This window comes from Sebastes fasciatus, chromosome 7 (assembly GCF_043250625.1).
Source record: "Sebastes fasciatus isolate fSebFas1 chromosome 7, fSebFas1.pri, whole genome shotgun sequence".
In the NCBI taxonomy this organism is placed as follows: Eukaryota; Metazoa; Chordata; class Actinopteri; order Perciformes; family Sebastidae; genus Sebastes; species Sebastes fasciatus.
The window spans coordinates 5,779,296-5,797,718 of NC_133801.1; the positions used below are offsets into that span (position 1 = coordinate 5,779,296).

At 39.2% G+C, this 18,423-nt stretch overlaps 2 protein-coding genes across 4 annotated transcripts; one reads left to right on the forward strand and one right to left on the reverse strand.

Annotated features, from left to right (window-relative positions):
- The first annotated feature begins 1,217 nt into the window (after positions 1-1,217).
- Positions 1,218-10,688, forward strand: LOC141771194 (cyclin-dependent kinase-like 1). 2 transcript variants are annotated; one of them, XM_074641206.1, is made up of 10 exons: positions 1,218-1,370; positions 3,971-4,159; positions 5,508-5,629; positions 6,893-6,965; positions 8,132-8,222; positions 8,567-8,767; positions 8,955-9,037; positions 9,139-9,195; positions 9,276-9,425; positions 9,821-10,688. In XM_074641206.1, exons 2-10 carry the CDS (start codon positions 3,992-3,994, stop codon positions 9,914-9,916), a joined length of 1,041 nt encoding a protein of 346 aa, XP_074497307.1. In that variant the 5' UTR covers positions 1,218-1,370; positions 3,971-3,991; the 3' UTR covers positions 9,917-10,688. The 2 variants fall into 2 exon arrangements, with proteins under 2 accessions (XP_074497307.1, XP_074497306.1); XM_074641205.1 differs by lacking the exon at positions 1,218-1,370 and adding an exon at positions 1,511-1,711.
- Positions 10,689-11,048: 360 nt separating this feature from the next.
- LOC141771186 (cytochrome P450 2G1-like) lies at positions 11,049-17,803 on the reverse strand. 2 transcript variants are annotated; one of them, XR_012594691.1, is made up of 10 exons: positions 17,472-17,803; positions 16,261-16,423; positions 15,887-16,036; positions 15,522-15,682; positions 14,433-14,609; positions 14,088-14,229; positions 13,590-13,777; positions 13,322-13,463; positions 12,089-12,718; positions 11,049-11,463 (listed from the first exon to the last, which is right to left on the reverse strand). XR_012594691.1 is itself a non-coding variant. In XM_074641196.1 (9 exons), exons 1-9 carry the CDS (start codon positions 17,640-17,642, stop codon positions 12,534-12,536), a joined length of 1,479 nt encoding a protein of 492 aa, XP_074497297.1. In that variant the 5' UTR covers positions 17,643-17,803; the 3' UTR covers positions 11,049-12,533. The 2 variants fall into 2 exon arrangements, 1 of the variants encoding a protein (XP_074497297.1); XM_074641196.1 differs by having other exon boundaries at positions 11,049-12,718.
- Positions 17,804-18,423: the final 620 nt, after the last annotated feature.

An 18,423-nucleotide genomic window follows, 5' to 3' on the forward strand; every position in this document is an offset into this window, starting at 1 on the left:
GGCTGACGAGGGAAAGTGGAAACAGGTGAGCAAGTGGGCGGGGAAGGTCTGGCAACTGCAGAGCAAATGAGGGACGTGGGAACAGGTGTGTAGCTGGGCGGAGCAGTCAGGTGATGGAGAAAGGAGGGAAAGTCTGAGGTGGATGGATGGAAAATGGCAATAAAGGGGTCTGGGGAACAGGGAGTGTGACTAAAGAGGAGGGACAGTCCTGCATTCAAAATCTTACTCAAGTAAAAGTACAGAGGTGTCATCAGTAAAGGGTACTTAAAAGTATCAAAAGTAAAAGTACTCATTACGCAGCTGAATGATTGCTGTCAATGTTATATTATCATATAAAGTTTGATTAATATTGTATATGTGTTTTAAGAAAAGAAGCATTTATGTGGTAGCTGGTCAATGTTAAGCAACTTTTAAGAACTTTATATGCTATTAAAATAGATATTAAAGGTCCCATATCATGCTCATTTTCAGGTTCATACTTGTATTTTGTGTTTTGTACTAGAACATTTTTACATCCTGCAATGTTAAAAAAAACACGTTATTTTCCTCGTACTGTCTGCTTGAATATGCCTGTACTCATCCTCTGTCTGAAATGCTCCGTTTTAGCTCATTTCAATGGAATGGCAACGGAAGTCCATGTTTACTTCCTGTCAGCTGATGTCATTCACATACACTGCAACCGAAAATAAACTGGGACACATTAAGAATGTTTATGTCTAAAACCATGTAATGGTCTAAATATTGTAAATTTGTGACATCACAAATGGCCAGAAATCCTAACGGCTTGTTTCAAACGCACAATTTCTGAATACGGGCTGTGTGTATTTCTCCGTATATTGAGCATTTTGATAGTTTAACAGTATTTATATAGCACTTAAACCTGTTTTGTAAATAAGAAAAAGACCTGAAAATCTCACTTTTTACAATATCGGACCTTTAAAGTAATGTAAACATTAATGCATCAATAATTATCATACAATAATACAATATACATTAGTCTGAAATGGGCCTGCAAAAGGTTCTCATTCTGCATAATGTGCTTTTAGTATATTAGTATATTTTGATGCTAATACTTTTATACTTTTACTTTTAAAAATTTGAATGCAAGACTTTTACTTATACCAGAGTATTTCTACACTGAGATGTTTGTACTTTTACTTAAAGTAAAACCTCTCTGAGTACTTCTTCCATCACTGAGGTCAACTGAGGTTAGGAAAACTATAACAGCTGCTTCCTGTTGACGTCATCACGCCACCCGTCTCCAAGGTTACAACGTACGTGTATCCATGAGCGTGTTTTAACTGACGTAGCCAGCTTTTGTGAATTGGCATCCTGTGTCTTGTTGCTCTTTTCTGCGCAGTTTCTAAGCGGTAAGTTAAACATTGTAATGATTATTTACTATTTCTGTGTTTATGAATGTACGAGGCATCGTGTCAGTGTGAAAAACTGACTGAAAATGAAGACAGAGTGAGTCAGTTTACTGTTTAACGACATACTAATAATAAGCAGAGAGGGTTACCATGGTGACGACGCTCAGGACGAGGAGACGGCAGAGGGAGGGAGTTATAGTAGCAGCAGAGACACAGAGAGACACCTCTGAGATCCTCCTTACTGCTGCAATAGTTCAGACTTAAAGGACTTTCGATGGACTTAAATCACCTGCAGACTCGCTGCTGACTTGTCGATGAAGACCCTTTCAGATTGTGGACAGGTGAGTGTGCCTCTCATGCTGGTTGTGACACAAAAACTATAGTTAATAAGTGTCCACAAGCAGTATTCTCTCTCAGGTGTCACAGGTTAAGAAAACAAACCCTTACCTAAAAGAAGTTTATTCAAGTGTGCCATTAGTATACTTCTTTTAAACTTAGAATAAGAGAGCATACTTTCAGTTTGCTTTTTATGTACTTATCAGAGATAAGTATACTTAAGAAAAGTCTAAGTATACTTGGCTTATACTGACAAGTATACAGAAAAGTCTAAGTATACTTGGCTCATACTGACAAGTATACAGAAAAGTCTAAGTATACTTGCCTTATACTGACAAGTATACAGAAAAGTCTAAGTATACTTGGCTCATACTGACAAGTATACAGAAAAGTCTAAGTATACTTGGCTTATACTGACAAGTATACAGAAAAGTCTAAGTATACTTGCCTTATACTGACAAGTATACAGAAAAGTTTAAGTATACTTGGCTCATACTGACAGGTATACAGAAAAGTTTAAGTATACTTGCCTTATACTGACAAGTAAACAGAAAAGTCTAAGTATACTTGGCTCATACTGACAGGTATACAGAAAAGTTTAAGTATACTTGCCTTATACTGACAAGTGAACAGAAAAGTCTAAGTATACTTGGCTCATACTGACAGGTATACAGAAAAGTCCAAGTATACTTGGCTCATACTGACAGGTATACAGAAAAGTCTAAGTATACTTGGCTCATACTGACAAGTAAACAGAAAAGTCTAAGTATACTTGGCTCATACTGACAGGTATACAGAAAAGTTTAAGTATACTTGCCTTATACTGACAAGTATACAGAAAAGTCTAAGTATACTTGGCTCATACTGACAAGTATACAGAAAAGTTTAAGTATACTTGCCTTATACTGACAAGTAAACAGAAAAGTCTAAGTATACTTGGCTCATACTGACAGGTATACAGAAAAGTCCAAGTATACTTGGCTCATACTGACAGGTATACAGAAAAGTCCAAGTATACTTGGCTCATACTGACAAGTATACAGAAAAGTTTAAGTATACTTGGCTCATACTGACAGGTATACAGAAAAGTCCAAGTATACTTGGCTCATACTGACAAGTATACAAGAAAGTGTACTTTCATAAACTCAAAAGTGGGCTACAAGTATAAAACTAGTAAACTATCACTATTCAAGTGTGCTATTAGTATACTTCTTTTAAACTTAGAATAAGAGAGAGCATACTTTCAGTATACTTATGTACTTATCAGAGATATACTTAACAAGTATACTTAAGAAAAGTCTAAGTATACTTGGCTCATACTGACAAGTATACAGAAAAGTCTAAGTATACTTGCCTTATATTGACAAGTATAAAGTCTAAGTATACTTCGCTCGTACTGACAAGTATACAGAAAAGTTGAATATACAGTATACGAAGTACAAGTTCAAAACTAGTAAACTATCAGTATACTTATAGTTGCAGTACAAAATAAAACTTATGTGTAAACTAGTTGTGTACTCAAAGTTTACTATACTATACCCCTTACCTAAAATAAGTTTATTTAAGTGTGCTATTAGTATACTTCTTTTAAACTTAGAATAAGAGAGCATACTTTCAGTTTACTTTTTATGTAGGCTCTTATCAGAGATATACTTAGCAAGTATACTAAAGAAAAGTCTAAGTATACTTGGATCATACTGATAAGTATACAGGAAACTCTAAGTATACTTGGCTCATACTGACAAGTATACAGGAAACTCTAAGTATACTTGGTTTATACTGACAAGTATACAGAAAAGTCGAAGTACAGTATACTTGGCTTATACTGACAAGTATACAGAAAAGTTTAAGTATTCTTGCCTTATAGGCCTACTTGTACAGTACTTAATCTTTTGATTGAGATATACTTAAGAAGTATACTTTAAAGTGTACTTTCATAAACTAAAAAGTGGGCTACAAGTATAAAACTAGTAAACTATCAGTATACTTATAGTTGCAGTACAAAATAAAACTTATGTGTAAACTAGTTGTGTACTCAAAGTTTACTATACCAATAAAAAGTGGGCCAATTTAGTCCCAATTCTTCATAAAATAAACTTAAAGTATATTACTTTTTCGAAAGGAGAATAATAAAATTAAGGTTAGGTTAGATTACAGTGTTAGAGGAAAGTTAATAGACATGTGCATACAGCGTACTAATGTTATTCTATTTGGGGAATCTATTACATTTTAGTGAAGTGCTGAGTGTGTTTGTCTTTTGACAGGTGACAGGTACTAACTGCCCGATGGAGAAATATGAAAAGCTGGCCAAAATTGGCGAGGGTTCCTACGGTGTGGTGTTCAAGTGCAGACACAGAGACACTGGACAGATAGTTGCCATCAAGAAGTTTGTGGAGTCTGAAGATGACCCTGTCATTAAGAAGATTGCATTGCGAGAAATACGAATGCTGAAGGTGAGAAGAGATGAGTATCGCCCAATAGTATCAAGTTGGCTCACATCTAACACCACAGGCTTTTATTGCTTTGTTTGGAAGGTGTCATGCAGATATAATTAGCCCATTCATACACAAGGCAAAGAGCTTTAAAGACATTTAAACTAGGGCTGTCAACCGATTAAAATATTGAATCTGGATTAATTGCACTCAACATGGGAGTGGACAAATATGCTGATTTATGCAAATATATGTATGTATTTATTGTAAGGAATCAATTAACAACACAAAACAATGATAGATATTGTCCAGAAACCCTCACAGGTACTGCATTTAGCATAAAAAAATATGCTCAAATCATAACATGGCAAACTGCAGCCCAACAGGCAACAACAGCTGTCAGTGTGTCAGTGTGCTGACTTGACTATGACTTGCCCCAAACTGCATGTGATTATCATAAAGTGGGCGTGTCTGTAAAGGGGAGACTCGTGGGTACCCATAGAACCCATTTTCATTCACATATCTGAAGGTCAGAGGTCAAGGGACCCCTTTGAAAATGGCCATGGCCGTTTTTAAAATTATTTCTGTTCTATTGTCATATTGTACTGAAATGGCCTGTGTGGAATAATAAAATATTATGAATATAATAAGCGCTTTCAGTCCAAAATGGCGGCAGCGACTGTTATCAAAAAACATTCATCTCCTTACTCTTACTCTTTGGCAGTACTCTAGCCTGGAACGTCATGAGGTTGGTTGGCTCGGCTGAGTTACACAGATACAAATAGAGACATCCCTTAAAAAATATCGTAGCCATCACAAGCTAACGTAAGGCACAATAATTTATTGTATTTTATTTCTTATTCTTTTATTGCAAAATACTCATACGTATAAAAATAAATATATATGTACACAAACATCCACAGAATGTCCAATATATATTTGCATTTTTTTTTTTTATTTTATACACCCAGTGGTACAAATAGATAATTTATTTTTGGAACAAAACTTTACTTTTTTAACCCAAAATGTTGACCGTCTGACCGTCTACCGCTGGAGGCGAATGGAGGCAAACCAACCTTGTTACGTATGCAATGGCGTCACTCCAACATGGCGGCTCGCTAGCTAGATACCTAGGTAGAAATTACGAAAATAATTTGTCACATTTGTGGTTTTAACAACTTTTTTTAAATCAGATTTTATGCAAGATGTTTTTTCTAATACATTTGGCCACTACAAGTGCCAAAATATGCACGTTTCATGCCCTGTTTAAGTCTGTGTTTAAAGACTAAAGACAGATTTTAGATCCTCTATAGGTTTAATTAAACATTTTGCACTGAAACAGTGTCCATGTTCTCCGTTGGTCCTGCAGCAGCTGAAACACGTGAATCTGGTCAACCTGCTGGAGGTCTTCAGGAGGAAACGACGGCTCCACTTGGTGTTTGAGTTCTGCGAGCAGACGGTCCTCAACGAGCTGGACAAACACCCTCGAGGGTAGGTCAGGGGAGTCTCGCCATTGTCTATGAGTTGTTCTGAATTACATCAGTGAGTTGTGGAAGAAACTGAAGGGCCACATATGTAGAAAATTGAAGACAATCATTCACTTTACATCTTCAGTGTGTGTGTATCTGATCTATGTTGTTGGTACTGCTCTCAAGAACATTTTACTCATTTTGAGGCACTTGTACTTTAGTCGAGTACTTCCCTTTTATGCCTCACTACATCTTAGACAGAAACATTATACTTTTTACTCTACAGCATTTAGGCAACAAAACCACTGTCGTTAGTTTTAGGAAAGAACTACAGTACATGGTTGGGCTTAAAACAACTACGTCAGTACAGTGAAAATGACACTGAACGTTGTGAACACGAGACACGAACGAACAGCTGATTGTAAAGAGACGCGCAGGACACGAACCCCAGGATGATCCTTACTTGTTGGACCCATCCACCTCCCTTCCCGCCCGCCCACCCGATGTGTGTCTTTCACTCTTTAACATCACCACACTCCTGTTTACTGTCAGAGCGGATGGGTTGCTTATTTCACAGTTTGTGGGTTGGTAGGCACTCCAGATACCCAAATGTATGTTTACAAGCACTGAGAAAGTGAGTTTTTCATGATATGACCCGTTTAAGTACAATATGGATGCAGGACCTTTAATTGAAATGGAGTATTTTTACATTGTGGTATTGTTACGCTAACTTAAGTAAAGGATCTGAATATCTTCCACCAGTGCAAAAGTGGGCCTCTCCTTAACATATAAGTCATTGTGTGTACTTGCATTTGTTAAGAGTACTGCTTACAGAAGAAGGACAGCAGAAAGGACCGGGGTGAATTACAAAGACTGTTGCCAAGAGATTTCAAAGACGTAGAGAGTTGTTGGCAGCAGACTGAAGGAGGAACAGCTATTTCGGGGAATGGGTTATCCTTTTTGCTCCTCATGCAATCTATAGTCACAAGATAAGAGTTTTAGTTTCGTCATGTGAAGTCACACAGCACGCCCAGGCTACCAGGTGCTATCGGACCATTTCTCCTTTTCCCGCAAGGCCGTGCAGCAGAAACTCTAGCTGCTCCTGAAAACAAAGGCGCTGTTGCTGTTAGAGACAGGCCTAAGGTTACCCGGGTGACAAGAGGGCTGTGTTAAAGCACCACTTCTGTTTTTTTTTTTTTAAATAATAGACAAGCAAGACATGACTAGTAAATAGGTTTTGTTTTGTTCCTCTAACAACAATCAATATTCCTTTGTCTCTCTGCAGGGTACCAGAGGCTCAGCTGAAGAGTATAGTGTGGCAGACTCTGCAGGCTGTCAACTTCTGCCACAAGCACAATGTCAGTATATTTTCAATACTAAATCATCATGTATTTAGTCTTTGAGCCTCTCCATACTGGTCACGCAGCGACCCGTTCCCAGTGTGACAACACTATAAAAGTTGGGGGACAAAATCCACAGCCTCATATACTGTAAGCTCCAGCTTTTATTTACAGAATGTAAATCAAAGACTGTGTATTTTGTCCACCATATTTTAGTTGGAAAGGACGAATAACTCTCTCAACATACAGCTGATTATTGTTTTAAGATACACTTAAAAAAGAAATATGAACATATCCTTAAGATGTTTTATTTTTTCACTGTTTTACTGTTGACTATTGCTGCTGTTGACTATTGCTGCCCAAAGTGGGGCCTGTGAGCCAAGTTTGGCCTGCCATAAGGTTCGATTTGGCCCGCCAGATGTTAGCGATTTATTTAGTTTTTTAATTGAAAGACCCGCGGGAACTTTACTGCCTTTCAGAGGCTGTAGCAGGCTCAGTTAAAAGGGGTCCCTTGACCTCTGGCCTCAAGATATGTGAATGAAAATGGGTTCTATGGGTACCCGTGAGTCTCCCCTTTACAAACATGCCCACTATATGATAATCACGCACAGTTTGGGGGAAACCCATAGAGTTTTTTGAATGCGGTGTGTTATTTTTGCCTATTCTTTAGATTATTTCTGCATGCTGGGGTCCTTAAACAATCTCGGAAATTCATAAATTATGACTGGAAATGAGCTCAATTGTGAGCAAAAGAGTTTACTTTTGGCCCGTGGCCCACCATTGAGTTCCTTGGCCATCCAAGGGAAAACCATACCATAAATTAACCTACAAATTGATATAAACATGCTTTTCTTACGGTACAAAATATTTGAAAAATTGTGAGAACTGACTGAAGAGGTGCACCATCTCAAACCACAAAACATGTGAACTCGTCTAACATAAATGTAAAGACAATTCCAGATCACAATGAGCAAACTTTGTTTAGGCTTCGATCCTCCCAACAGGAGTCATTTAAGTCTCAGTAACTGCGATGCAGTATTCAGTTTCAATACTGAAATGTGTACAGGTTCCTGATCTCTTGCTATTGTTCCTCCAGGTCCTTCCCTAATATAAGCCTCTTTCTCCGTCACTAAGAGACTGTGTATCACGTTGCTAAACCTTGATGCCGAGCGTTTGTGTTGCAGTGCATCCACCGTGATGTAAAGCCAGAGAACATCCTCCTCACCAAAACCGGAGTCATCAAGCTCTGCGACTTCGGCTTCGCCCGCATTCTGAGTAAGTCATCCAGAGAGCGAGTGCATTTAAGTGCATTTAGTGCTAATCTGCCTCTAATGACTTATTCAACACGGAGCCTGAATGAGCTCCTGCCTCCTCACTTTCAATGTCTCGATGAATGCATGGCACAGGAGGACCGCTCAGCCACTCTGTGTCTCTGTTTACCCTTCCTGCTTTAGGTTTCCGTGTTATGTTACCATACATTAACATGTAGTCATTCAGCATGCCTTGTAATCCCTTCCTCTACAATGTACGTGTTATTCAGTATTCATTATTTAGCATTCTAAGTGCATGTGTGTCTCGTACAAGTTATCTCCATCTTGTCTGTGTGTCGGTGTTCTCAGCGGGACCGGAGGATGACTACACAGACTACGTGGCGACCCGCTGGTACCGGGCCCCTGAGCTGCTGGTCGGGGACACTCAGTACGGGCCTGCCGTGGACGTGTGGGCCCTGGGCTGCGTCTTCGCCGAGCTGCTCAACGGGAATCCACTGTGGCCCGGGAAGTCTGATGTTGACCAGCTCTACCTCATCCGAAAAACTCTAGGTACACTGAAGGGCCACAGAAATAATCTACCTAGGGATGCATAAACTCACTTGCAGAATTATGACATTGCTTTCTTGTTAGTTCCCACGATCAGCAGATGGATTTAAGAGTAGAGGTCGACCGATAGTGGATTTTTAAAGGCCGATATCAACCGATATCACACTGATGATCTCCTTTCTGACCTTAGGTGACCTGATCCCTCGTCACCAGCAGGTCTTCCGCTCCAACGTCTTCTTCAGTGGAGTCAGTATTCCTGAACCTGACACGACGGTACGACTCCTCTTACCATTAAGAATGCATAATAATGTTCTTAACAGAGAGGCGATGACGTGTGGTCGATGTTATTATTTCCCATTTATATTTGCTCTTAGGAGCCCTTGGAAAAGCGCTTCCATGGCGTGTCTCTTCACGCCCTCCAGGTTATGAAGGTACGTTATGTTTATGTGTGATAGAGCCTGACTGAAATGCCAACACTCCACGCTAACTCTTCACGCCTTTGTGTGAGCAGTCGTGCCTGGTGATGGACCCCTCGCTCCGGCTGTCCTTGGAAGAGCTGCTGGAGCTGCCTTACTTCCAGGAGGATGGAGTCAACTGGGGCCGTGAGGGCGAGCGCCCGGGAAGACGACATGACAAAGGTTCACGACGCAGACAGCCAGGGGTACGTATGAAACATAGCGGCTTTAAGGGATAGTTTGGGTGTTTTGAAGTGGGGTTGTATGAGGTACTTATCCATAGTCAGTGTATTACCTACAGTAGATGACGGTCGGCACGCCAACAGTTTGGAGAAAAATCCCGAAATACGAAATATCCCTTTAATGGTGTAAGAAATGTTGCCTTAACCCCAAACTTACAGACTGTGCACCCTGCTATAGCCACACACGTCTCATTTGTCAGACACAAGAGCTGCTTTTTTACCATTGCCTATACATTCAAAGAAGAAACTACCTACTTAACTTAACATTTAAACGACGGTCCCTCTTCCTATTTTTACCACAGGTGTAAAAAAATAAAGCATCATCTCAACCTGTTTTCTCTCTCTCTTTCTCTCTCCAGGCTCAGTACCTGCCTCAGTTACCCAACAGCAACATCTCACCAGCACCGGATGTTAAGAAGCAGGTGAAGCATAAATATCACCTGCCCAACATTTAACAAAGCAACACGTTTGTGTCTGAACTGAGAAGGATGGACTTGTGGAAACATCTGAATACAGTACAGTTTGCATATATTCTTGGTGTGGCGGTGAAAAAGTGTATTTTAAGTCTATGATCACTTTCACTTGTCATGTTTGTTGACATCACTTAGTGTACACAACACTCAACAGTTAAGACATTTACACTTGCAGGTTAGGCAACATACTGTACTTAAAGTACCCAAAGGATACAGCAAGTGTCAGTGCTGAAGACGTCATTCACATCTCTATAAAATGATATTAAATAGCTCATGAAAGTCACCAGTGTGCCGTCATCTCATGGCAAATGTACTGTAGTTTTCTAGTGCAGCCAATGACAACTGATCCCCATGCAGGTTCATAGCGGCTACTAAATAAGCACTACATGTTCCCCTCTGAGACCTGCGGGATCAGCAGTGATTTTTTTTAAACTTGACCTCACTGTATAAAATGACCTCTGGTGACCTCTAGGATAATCACAGCCTCTTGAAACTTTACAGCCACAAACTAAAGAAATAGGGCATTCAGAGGATGGATGGCTTTCCTAGGTAGAATTACAATAAGGGGGTTTCTGAGCAGTTTACACAACAGAAGTGCTCGCCATCTAATCGCCAAATGTCAAAAGTTTCTGTTACCAAATCACAGCATGGCTGTTTCTATGGTGTTCCTCAAGGTCTTGGTGTTTTAATGTGGAATTTAGCAGGGATTATTGATTATTTTTATCAATTATCGAGTGGTAATAAATGGTTAAATTTAGCAACAAATCTGTGTAACAAATGGTATCAACCCAAACATTGCTGCAACAACTTATGAGACATAATAGAGCATGGGAATAACCATCGTCTACTTTCATCATAATGTTACATGCACAATGTGCTGAGATGCATCTCAAATTAATCTTCATGTTCCCAGCTTTCAGATGATGTACACCACTTCTATGTGACATCTACTGTTGACCTGCTATCTCCCCCTAAAGACCCCCTGCACCCCCTAAAAAAGACAAACAATGGGTCTGTTAGGATTAAAGATAGTCAATAAACCACAATATTTTTTAATAATATTTATTTCCTGATACATTTTATTATAAAAATATAGAATGAATAAATGCATTAGTTTACATGATGTAAATGTTGTATTACAAAAACAAAAAAAAAGTACTTAGTATATATCACAGTACCACATCTAATACTGTACGCTTGATGTCTATGTTCCTGGGTCTCATCAAGGTTTAATAAAAACCTGCCGTGACAGTTGACCCTCAGTAATTTAATGAGTTCTTGACACATCGCAGCCTCAGTCTTTGACAACGATCCCTAAAGTCTGACAATCAACACACCGACAGCCTGACACGCAGCTTGATCGATCACCTGACCTGAACTCATCAAATTACTGAATGCTGTACGTCACTGTGCTACTTCCTGTAAACCAACACAGTCCGTCACAAGATGATTGATGGAATTTGGACAAAATACTTCTCGTTTAAGCATAAAATACATTTATATACAATTATGTTTTTATCATGTGATTCCTGCATTTATCTTCTTCAAAAAAACACCTCCCAAAAAGTGCATATAGTCAGGTGAGGAAACAAAACATTAAACAAAAATGACCCCAAACAACTCTTTAAACCAATACTAAAAGACGCTGTTAAGAGGATATATGTTGTTAACTGTTTTACAAGTGTTATATTATTTATTCCTGAGTAGCTGCAGATGAAGCTTTTATCAGCTAAAGCAAAATAAAAATAAAAAAAAGTGCCCTCTTGTGGCGAAATGCACAGCTGCACGGTGGAAGGACGGATTGCAAAGTGGACTTTACTGCATCAAAGTGATGCGGTGTGTGAGCGTCTCTGAACATAACACTTAACAAGATGGGAAACAAACTTAATTACAGTATGATACTGAAGCTTGTTCCTGTTTGAGGTGTGCTATTACAAAGAAACTACACCGTAAGCCAAACTTCCCGTATTTAGATGTCTATGTAGTGACAGGTGGTTTATATAAATTATAACATAATTAGACAATCAGGGACTTAATCTGTTCTTTGGGATCATTTCAGATTATTTACTAATAATATAGAAGATAAACTTTTTGTATTCTGGGGGTTTAACTAAACTTTTAACATTTGGTAAAAGCTTATTCGAGATCATTAACTGAGAATCTTGTTGAAAAGATGACAAAGTTGTTCATAATTTTATAATAATATACCAAACATGCTGACAGAATATGTATAAACATGATGTGAGCAGGTCTGTAAAGATTACATTAGATTAACTAAGGCACCGTCTTTAATGTCACCCTTCAATTATTATCTCAGCAAGAGTCTAGGAAATTCACATTACCAAATGTTTGGGTATTTATTTTTTGCTTTGGCATCATTTAAACCATTAAATTGTTAATTAAAACTATCAGTGGGAGTTCAATCTAAAGAGCAGTGAAGTGAGCAGCTGGGTACAGCTGGCACAGGAGAAAGAATTAAATCAGTGTGCTTGATCTACGTATGAAATTAGGCCCCTGGGTATCAAATGATGCACTTTTTCGGAGGTTCGAAGGCCATAACAAAAAGGTTGAAAACACGGGACTATGCTGTAAAATATCATTACCACCGGGGCGTTGCAATGATCTTGTATGTGCGAGGCAGATTGGCGAAGCTGCTGTACTCGGGGCTGAGATCCACGCTGTCAGGTCCTCCGGAGCAGGACAAGGTGAAACGCTGCAGAATGGACACCAGGAAGAGGAAGATCTCCATGCGAGCGAGGGACTCTCCGACACAAGCTCTCTTTCCTGAGAGATAACCACAAACAAACCAGTCAGAATTAGAAGAATATATACCAATAAAAAAAAATGATTGCAGGGACTTGTTTAGCCTCTTGAACACATCATAGCTCAGAAAAGAGCAGGACAACACTGTTGTTTAGCAAGCCACATTTTCTGAATGAGTGAAACAGAGTTGAAGGAAATGTACTTAAAGGGATAGTTCATGTGTTTTGAAGTGTGGTTGTATGATGTACTTATCCATAGTCAGTGTTTTACCTACAGTAGATGACGGTCGGCACACCCCCAGTTTGGAGAAGCAGACAGGAGTACGAGCACGGGATCAAAGCAATGTACTAATGTACGAGCAAAAATATTCTAAATATAGCGTACACTTAATTAACGCTGATATTGATATTTTTTAGGTGGGCCTTTCTTTTAGGTGTCTAAAATACGTTTTGCTGCCCCCGTCCACAGCAGTGCATTGCTTTGCTTCTGTGTGGTAACTCCTATCTGATTCTCCAAACTGGGGGCGTGCCGACCGTCATCTACTGTAGGTAATACACTGATTATGGATAAGTACCTCATACAACCCCACTTCAAAACATCCAAACTATCCCTTTAACAATTTACCTGCAGAGAATGGCAGGAATGCAGGATTTTTCTTAAATTTGCCATTCTGGTCCAGGAAGTGCTGGGGGTTGAAGGACCAGGGTGTCGCCCACTGTTTCTCCTCTTTCAGCACAGAGTGCAACAAGGGAATGACCACAGTGTCCTATTGAGAAAAAAGACATGATGTTAGCGTGCAACATGGGAACAGTGATTGTACAGACAAACACCATTTTTATATTATCTGGAAACATTCTGCATCAATAAACTTAATGTGATGAGAGCAGAATACCTTGGGGATTGTGTAACCCCTGAAGGAGATGTCCTGGAGTGCGTAGTGAGGGATGCTCATGGGGACAATATCCATAACACGCTGAATTTCATGGAGGACTGCGTCTGTAAAGGGGAGGGACTTCTTGTCCTCCATATAAGGACAACGCCCCGGTCCCACCACAGTGTCAATCTCCTGCTGCATTTTATCTTCAGAATGAGAAAAAAACAGTTATTTAACAATTAGTCGAATACTTAATTAGCAAAGCAATAAAATACTCGTGTTATTGCGTCAAACTGACTAATAAGGACAAACAATTCTGAAGTTGGTCCAGTATTGAGGGAGAGCGCTGTAAACGGAAGCTGCTCACCGGCTGCAATATGGTGCTATTGGGGCAAGCTGGCAGCGTCATTTACGTCCACTAAAAGTGCTTCTTGCTGCCATGACAGGCTCTGGTTGTTATCATAAGTGAAAGAGTCTGCGTACATATTTTCTTTTACACTGCTCTCTGTGACCTACCCTGTATTTCGGGGTGTTTGATCAGCACACTTAGTGCAAATCTGATAGTTGAGCTGGTGGTTTCGGTTCCTGCCAGGTACAGATTCAACACCGTCGACACCAAGTTGTCGTGGTGGAACTCGGTTGTGGGAATGTGCTTTTCCTAAAGAAACGAAACAAGAGCAATTTTACTGATTTGACAATACAACCTGCTGCAGGATCACAATTCAAGATGTTCAAATGGACTCGTGGGACTGTGCACAGGGAGTACGTGCATTTTGCATCAGTGAATAAGTATGTGTAATGAGTAAGCATGTCCACAGTAAATGAAACGAACTTCCAGGTCACATATATTCTAGTTAATACCTGACTGAGTCTAGTGAGGAAGCAGTCGATGTAATCTCTGGGTGAGCTGGAGTCCAGCGTGTCCTGGTGTTCCTGGATCTTTTTCACAATAAACTTTTTCAGCTCTTCAATTCTGGCGAACACTTTGTGATGTCGACCTGGCAGCCGTTCCATCAGCCAAGGGAAGACATTATACATCTGTGATGGAAAAAATAATCATGTGAATAATGTGTTCCACGACCAGCTGTTATGTGAGTAGAAAGTAGCTGCCAACCTTTGGTACCAGATAGAAAGCCACCGACCCTCCCTGCAAATCATTCCCTAGAGGACAAAATTAACAAAGAATAGTTTCTGAACCTTGGTATCTACACTTGTACTTTGTACTTTGTTAAACTACAACTAAAAAATAAATATATAATGGACCCTCCAGTTGTGCAGTTGTCTTCCTAACCACTGACCCATCAACACATTCGCACTCCCAACTCATCTCGTCGTCCCGTTTGGTCAGTGCCCCTCGGCATCGGAGACACTCGGCGTACCCCTCTTACGTTACTTTTGGACGGACCAGGGACGGCGTGTCAATATAGGCTCGTTACATGCATAGTGTCCTTTCAAAATAAACTTCACAGGAAGTTAGGTTTAGGCAACACAACCACTTCGTTAGGGTTAGGAAACGGTCGTGGTTGACGTTAACTTCACCGACTAGCGACTCATGGGACTGACGATACCGACGAATCACGTGACTAAAGACTGACGTGAAAAAATAAGTCACACGGGACACCAACAACGGTCTACTGGATGAAAGTCTTGTGTTTGTTTGACCCGTCCACCACCCATCCCGCCCGCCCTGAACGACTCTCACACTATTAATATTACGTCACTTGCTCCGACCGCCAAATAACGCCACGGGTGGATTTACATTGGAGTTAGTTTAAAGCCCGGTTCGTCACATACTGTTGCTAAATGGTGCCTCCGTGCGTCGGTTTCCAATGCCGAGGGGGCACTTACCAATCGGCGATATTTGATGAGTTGGGAGTGAGAACGGGTTGAACCCAACCCACCACGGCAGTATTCTACGGTATAGTCTTTCTCTGCACCTCCTCTTCTTACCTGACCCCAGGGACTGCTGCCAAATCTCAGGGTGTCTGAGATTATCTGTAGCAGGGAGAGGAAGTGGTCATCATCGTAGCTGAAGCGCTGACCAAACACCAAGCAGCAGATCACGTTGGACACGGTGCAGCTCATGAAGTAGGTGGGATCAAAAGGTGTGGCTGGAGAGAAAAAGGAATAAATAAACTTTCAGTTTGACTGTTAAAACAGGTCAGCACCACCTGGACGATTCTGTCCCGTATCTGTTTACTCAGACTTCAATGTTACAGTTTATTTAAGTTTAAAATCCATGAATATTGACAAGAGTAATTTTTTAGTTGTGAGTATATAACTGATGTAGAAACACACAAACAGAACAAACATACCTTTGGTACTCTCTATGCGGGCCACCAGGTGTTTGCTCTCCTCCTGGATCCACTCTTCCATCCCCTTGCGTCCCATCCCAAAATCTCTCAGCGTTGTTAGGGTGAAGCGTCGCAACTGCCGCCAGCGCTCTCCATTACTGATCGCCAAACCTTTTGAAGATGTAGAAATGATAATAGTCATAATAAATCTGGCCTCCACGTACGAAAGAAACAAAATAATTAAAGCTTCTTACAGCGGACTGAAACCTGAGAAACTGTGACCATAAAAAATTGAATAAAAACACAATGTCACTAATAAAGCCACCGTAAAGACACACAGTGTTGTACTCAAACATGCTGTTATGTTACACGTAAACATATAATCCCTGTATTACCATAGCCCCTGGTAACTCTCATCAAGAAAGGAATAGGTCCTCTGCCATAGAAGTCATCTGCTTGGTCCACCAGCGCCTCCTTCACGGCGTCATACCCCACCAGGACCACGGAGCGCTGAGGGCCCAGGTACACCGTCATCACAGGGCCGTGGCTTTCGCTAAGCTGGAGAGCAACAAACATGTATCTGATTCTTGTACAGACATGCAAGGAACAAACCAAAGTGAACACACCCAGAGAACTGCAGAGAACGAACCACATACCCTGGACTCACAAACATGTAAGGGATAATGTACAGCGAGCCGTTCATTGTTGTGAAATAAACTTGCATCGCCCTGAAGGGGTTTATTTCACAACAATGACCCTGGTAGCTGTACATTATCCCACTTATTACACGGCTACTTACTGAAGAAATCAATCATTTTAATGCAGCAACAAATTGGTCAAAACCTAAACAGGAATTGAAATTCCAGTATATAATGTATACTGTATATGAACATTGAATTTAATAGATGGGCCCCATTGTCACTGATATCCGATCCAGCAATTTGAGTCAGTATCTACCCGACATCCGATCTGGTAATGGTACGGGATGATCGAGAAACAGGATGAAATGACTTCAGAGACACACAGTAAATGATGAAAATGATAAAAATATATATATATATATAAATAAATACATTATAAAGATAACTAAATAAATATATAAATAAATAAATACATTATAAAAATAAATGAATATATAAATAAATGAATACATTGTAAATATATATATATACATTATACAAATAAATATGTAAATAAATAAATAAATTACAACTATAGCTTTTTTTTGTATAATCACAGAGTTTATCATGGTCTATAAAATAATAATAATAATTAGAATAAAGAACATTTTTAAGTATTTTATAATTTTATGGTTTGTAGTTCTTGTAGAAAGTGCTTAGGCTACTTTGCACTGGGGACATGGTAAAATTGAGCACATGTACAAAAAAAAAGCTAAATAAAAGAATGTTAATGTGCATTAGTCTGTATTGATGTGATGAATAAGACCGTAATCTATAATTTAAGACATTTATTATACATATTTGGCACTTTTTAAATAAAAATATGAGGGTCATGGGGACAGAAATGTTGCTGCATAACAGAACAGGAGTGACCCCAGTATGTAACTTACAGTATATAGTATAGTTTTATTATCACTCATTCTCACCTTCAGCATAGTTTTGAAAGGAGCTCTTTTGTCCAGCTGGTGCAGGTTTCCTATGACGGGCAGACTAACTGGTCCTGGAGGTAAACACACATGTTTACTGCTCCTCACCTTTAACAGCCACAGAAAGGCGATGATGAGCCCTGCTAGAAGAAACGTGGCAAACAACTCCATAATAATAATAATAATAATAATAATAATATACACGTCTGTCCTCTGCTGCTACACTAATCTTTAGAGAGAGAGACACACTGACTGTTTAACTACACACAGCTGCAGCTCGTCGAGCGGTCAAACTTCCGCCTCTGGAGTGATTTCATGTTGATTTGCGGCAGCACGAAGGAAACTGAGGTAACCTCGAGTAACTCCCTTTCTAGGAATAGAAGGTAACCCACAAGCTGCGAAACTCTTTTAGGTTAGATTGGATTGGTAAGAGCGTTTGTCTCGCGAGAGTTGGTGCAGCTTGTAGGTTACCTTCTACCCTGATCCTGCTCAGAAACAGGATCAGAAAAACATTATTGATCCGTTACAGATGCTTTTATATAAAAGCACAGAAATATAAGAAAATATAAATAAATAAATATATTTTTTTCTGTGCTTATATTTAAAAGCACAGAAGAAATATAAGAAAATAGAAATAAATAAATAAATATATGCATATATTTGTTTTCTGTTTTTATATAAAAGCACAGAAATATAACAAAATAGAATAATAATAATAATAATAATAATAATTATAATTATAATTATAATAATAAAATGTATAAATATATACATATATATATATATATTTCTTATGCTTCTGCACAGAAATGTAAACAAATAGAAATAAATAAATATATATTTTTTTTTCTGTGTTTTTGTATAAAAACACAGAAATATAAGAAAATAGAATACTAATAATAATAAAATGTATAAATATATATATATATATTTATTTATTTATGTGCAGAAA

Excerpts from the sequence above, each read along its gene's own strand:
- LOC141771194 (XM_074641205.1), top strand. The coding sequence starts at position 1,685 with ATGAAGACCCTTTCAGATTGTGGACAG. Across the intron at positions 4,160-5,507 it reads GAGAAATACGAATGCTGAAG|CAGCTGAAACACGTGAATCT; the intron begins GTGAGAAGAGAT and ends TTGGTCCTGCAG. Across the intron at positions 5,630-6,892 it reads CTGGACAAACACCCTCGAGG|GGTACCAGAGGCTCAGCTGA; the intron begins GTAGGTCAGGGG and ends GTCTCTCTGCAG.
- LOC141771186 (XM_074641196.1), bottom strand. The coding sequence starts at position 17,642 with ATGGAGTTGTTTGCCACGTTTCTTCTAGCAGGGCTCATCATCGCCTTT. Across the intron at positions 16,424-17,471 it reads CTTTCAAAACTATGCTGAAG|CTTAGCGAAAGCCACGGCCC; the intron begins GTGAGAATGAGT and ends GTTGCTCTCCAG. Across the intron at positions 14,610-15,521 it reads GCAGCAGTCCCTGGGGTCAG|ATGTATAATGTCTTCCCTTG; the intron begins GTAAGAAGAGGA and ends TTTCCATCACAG.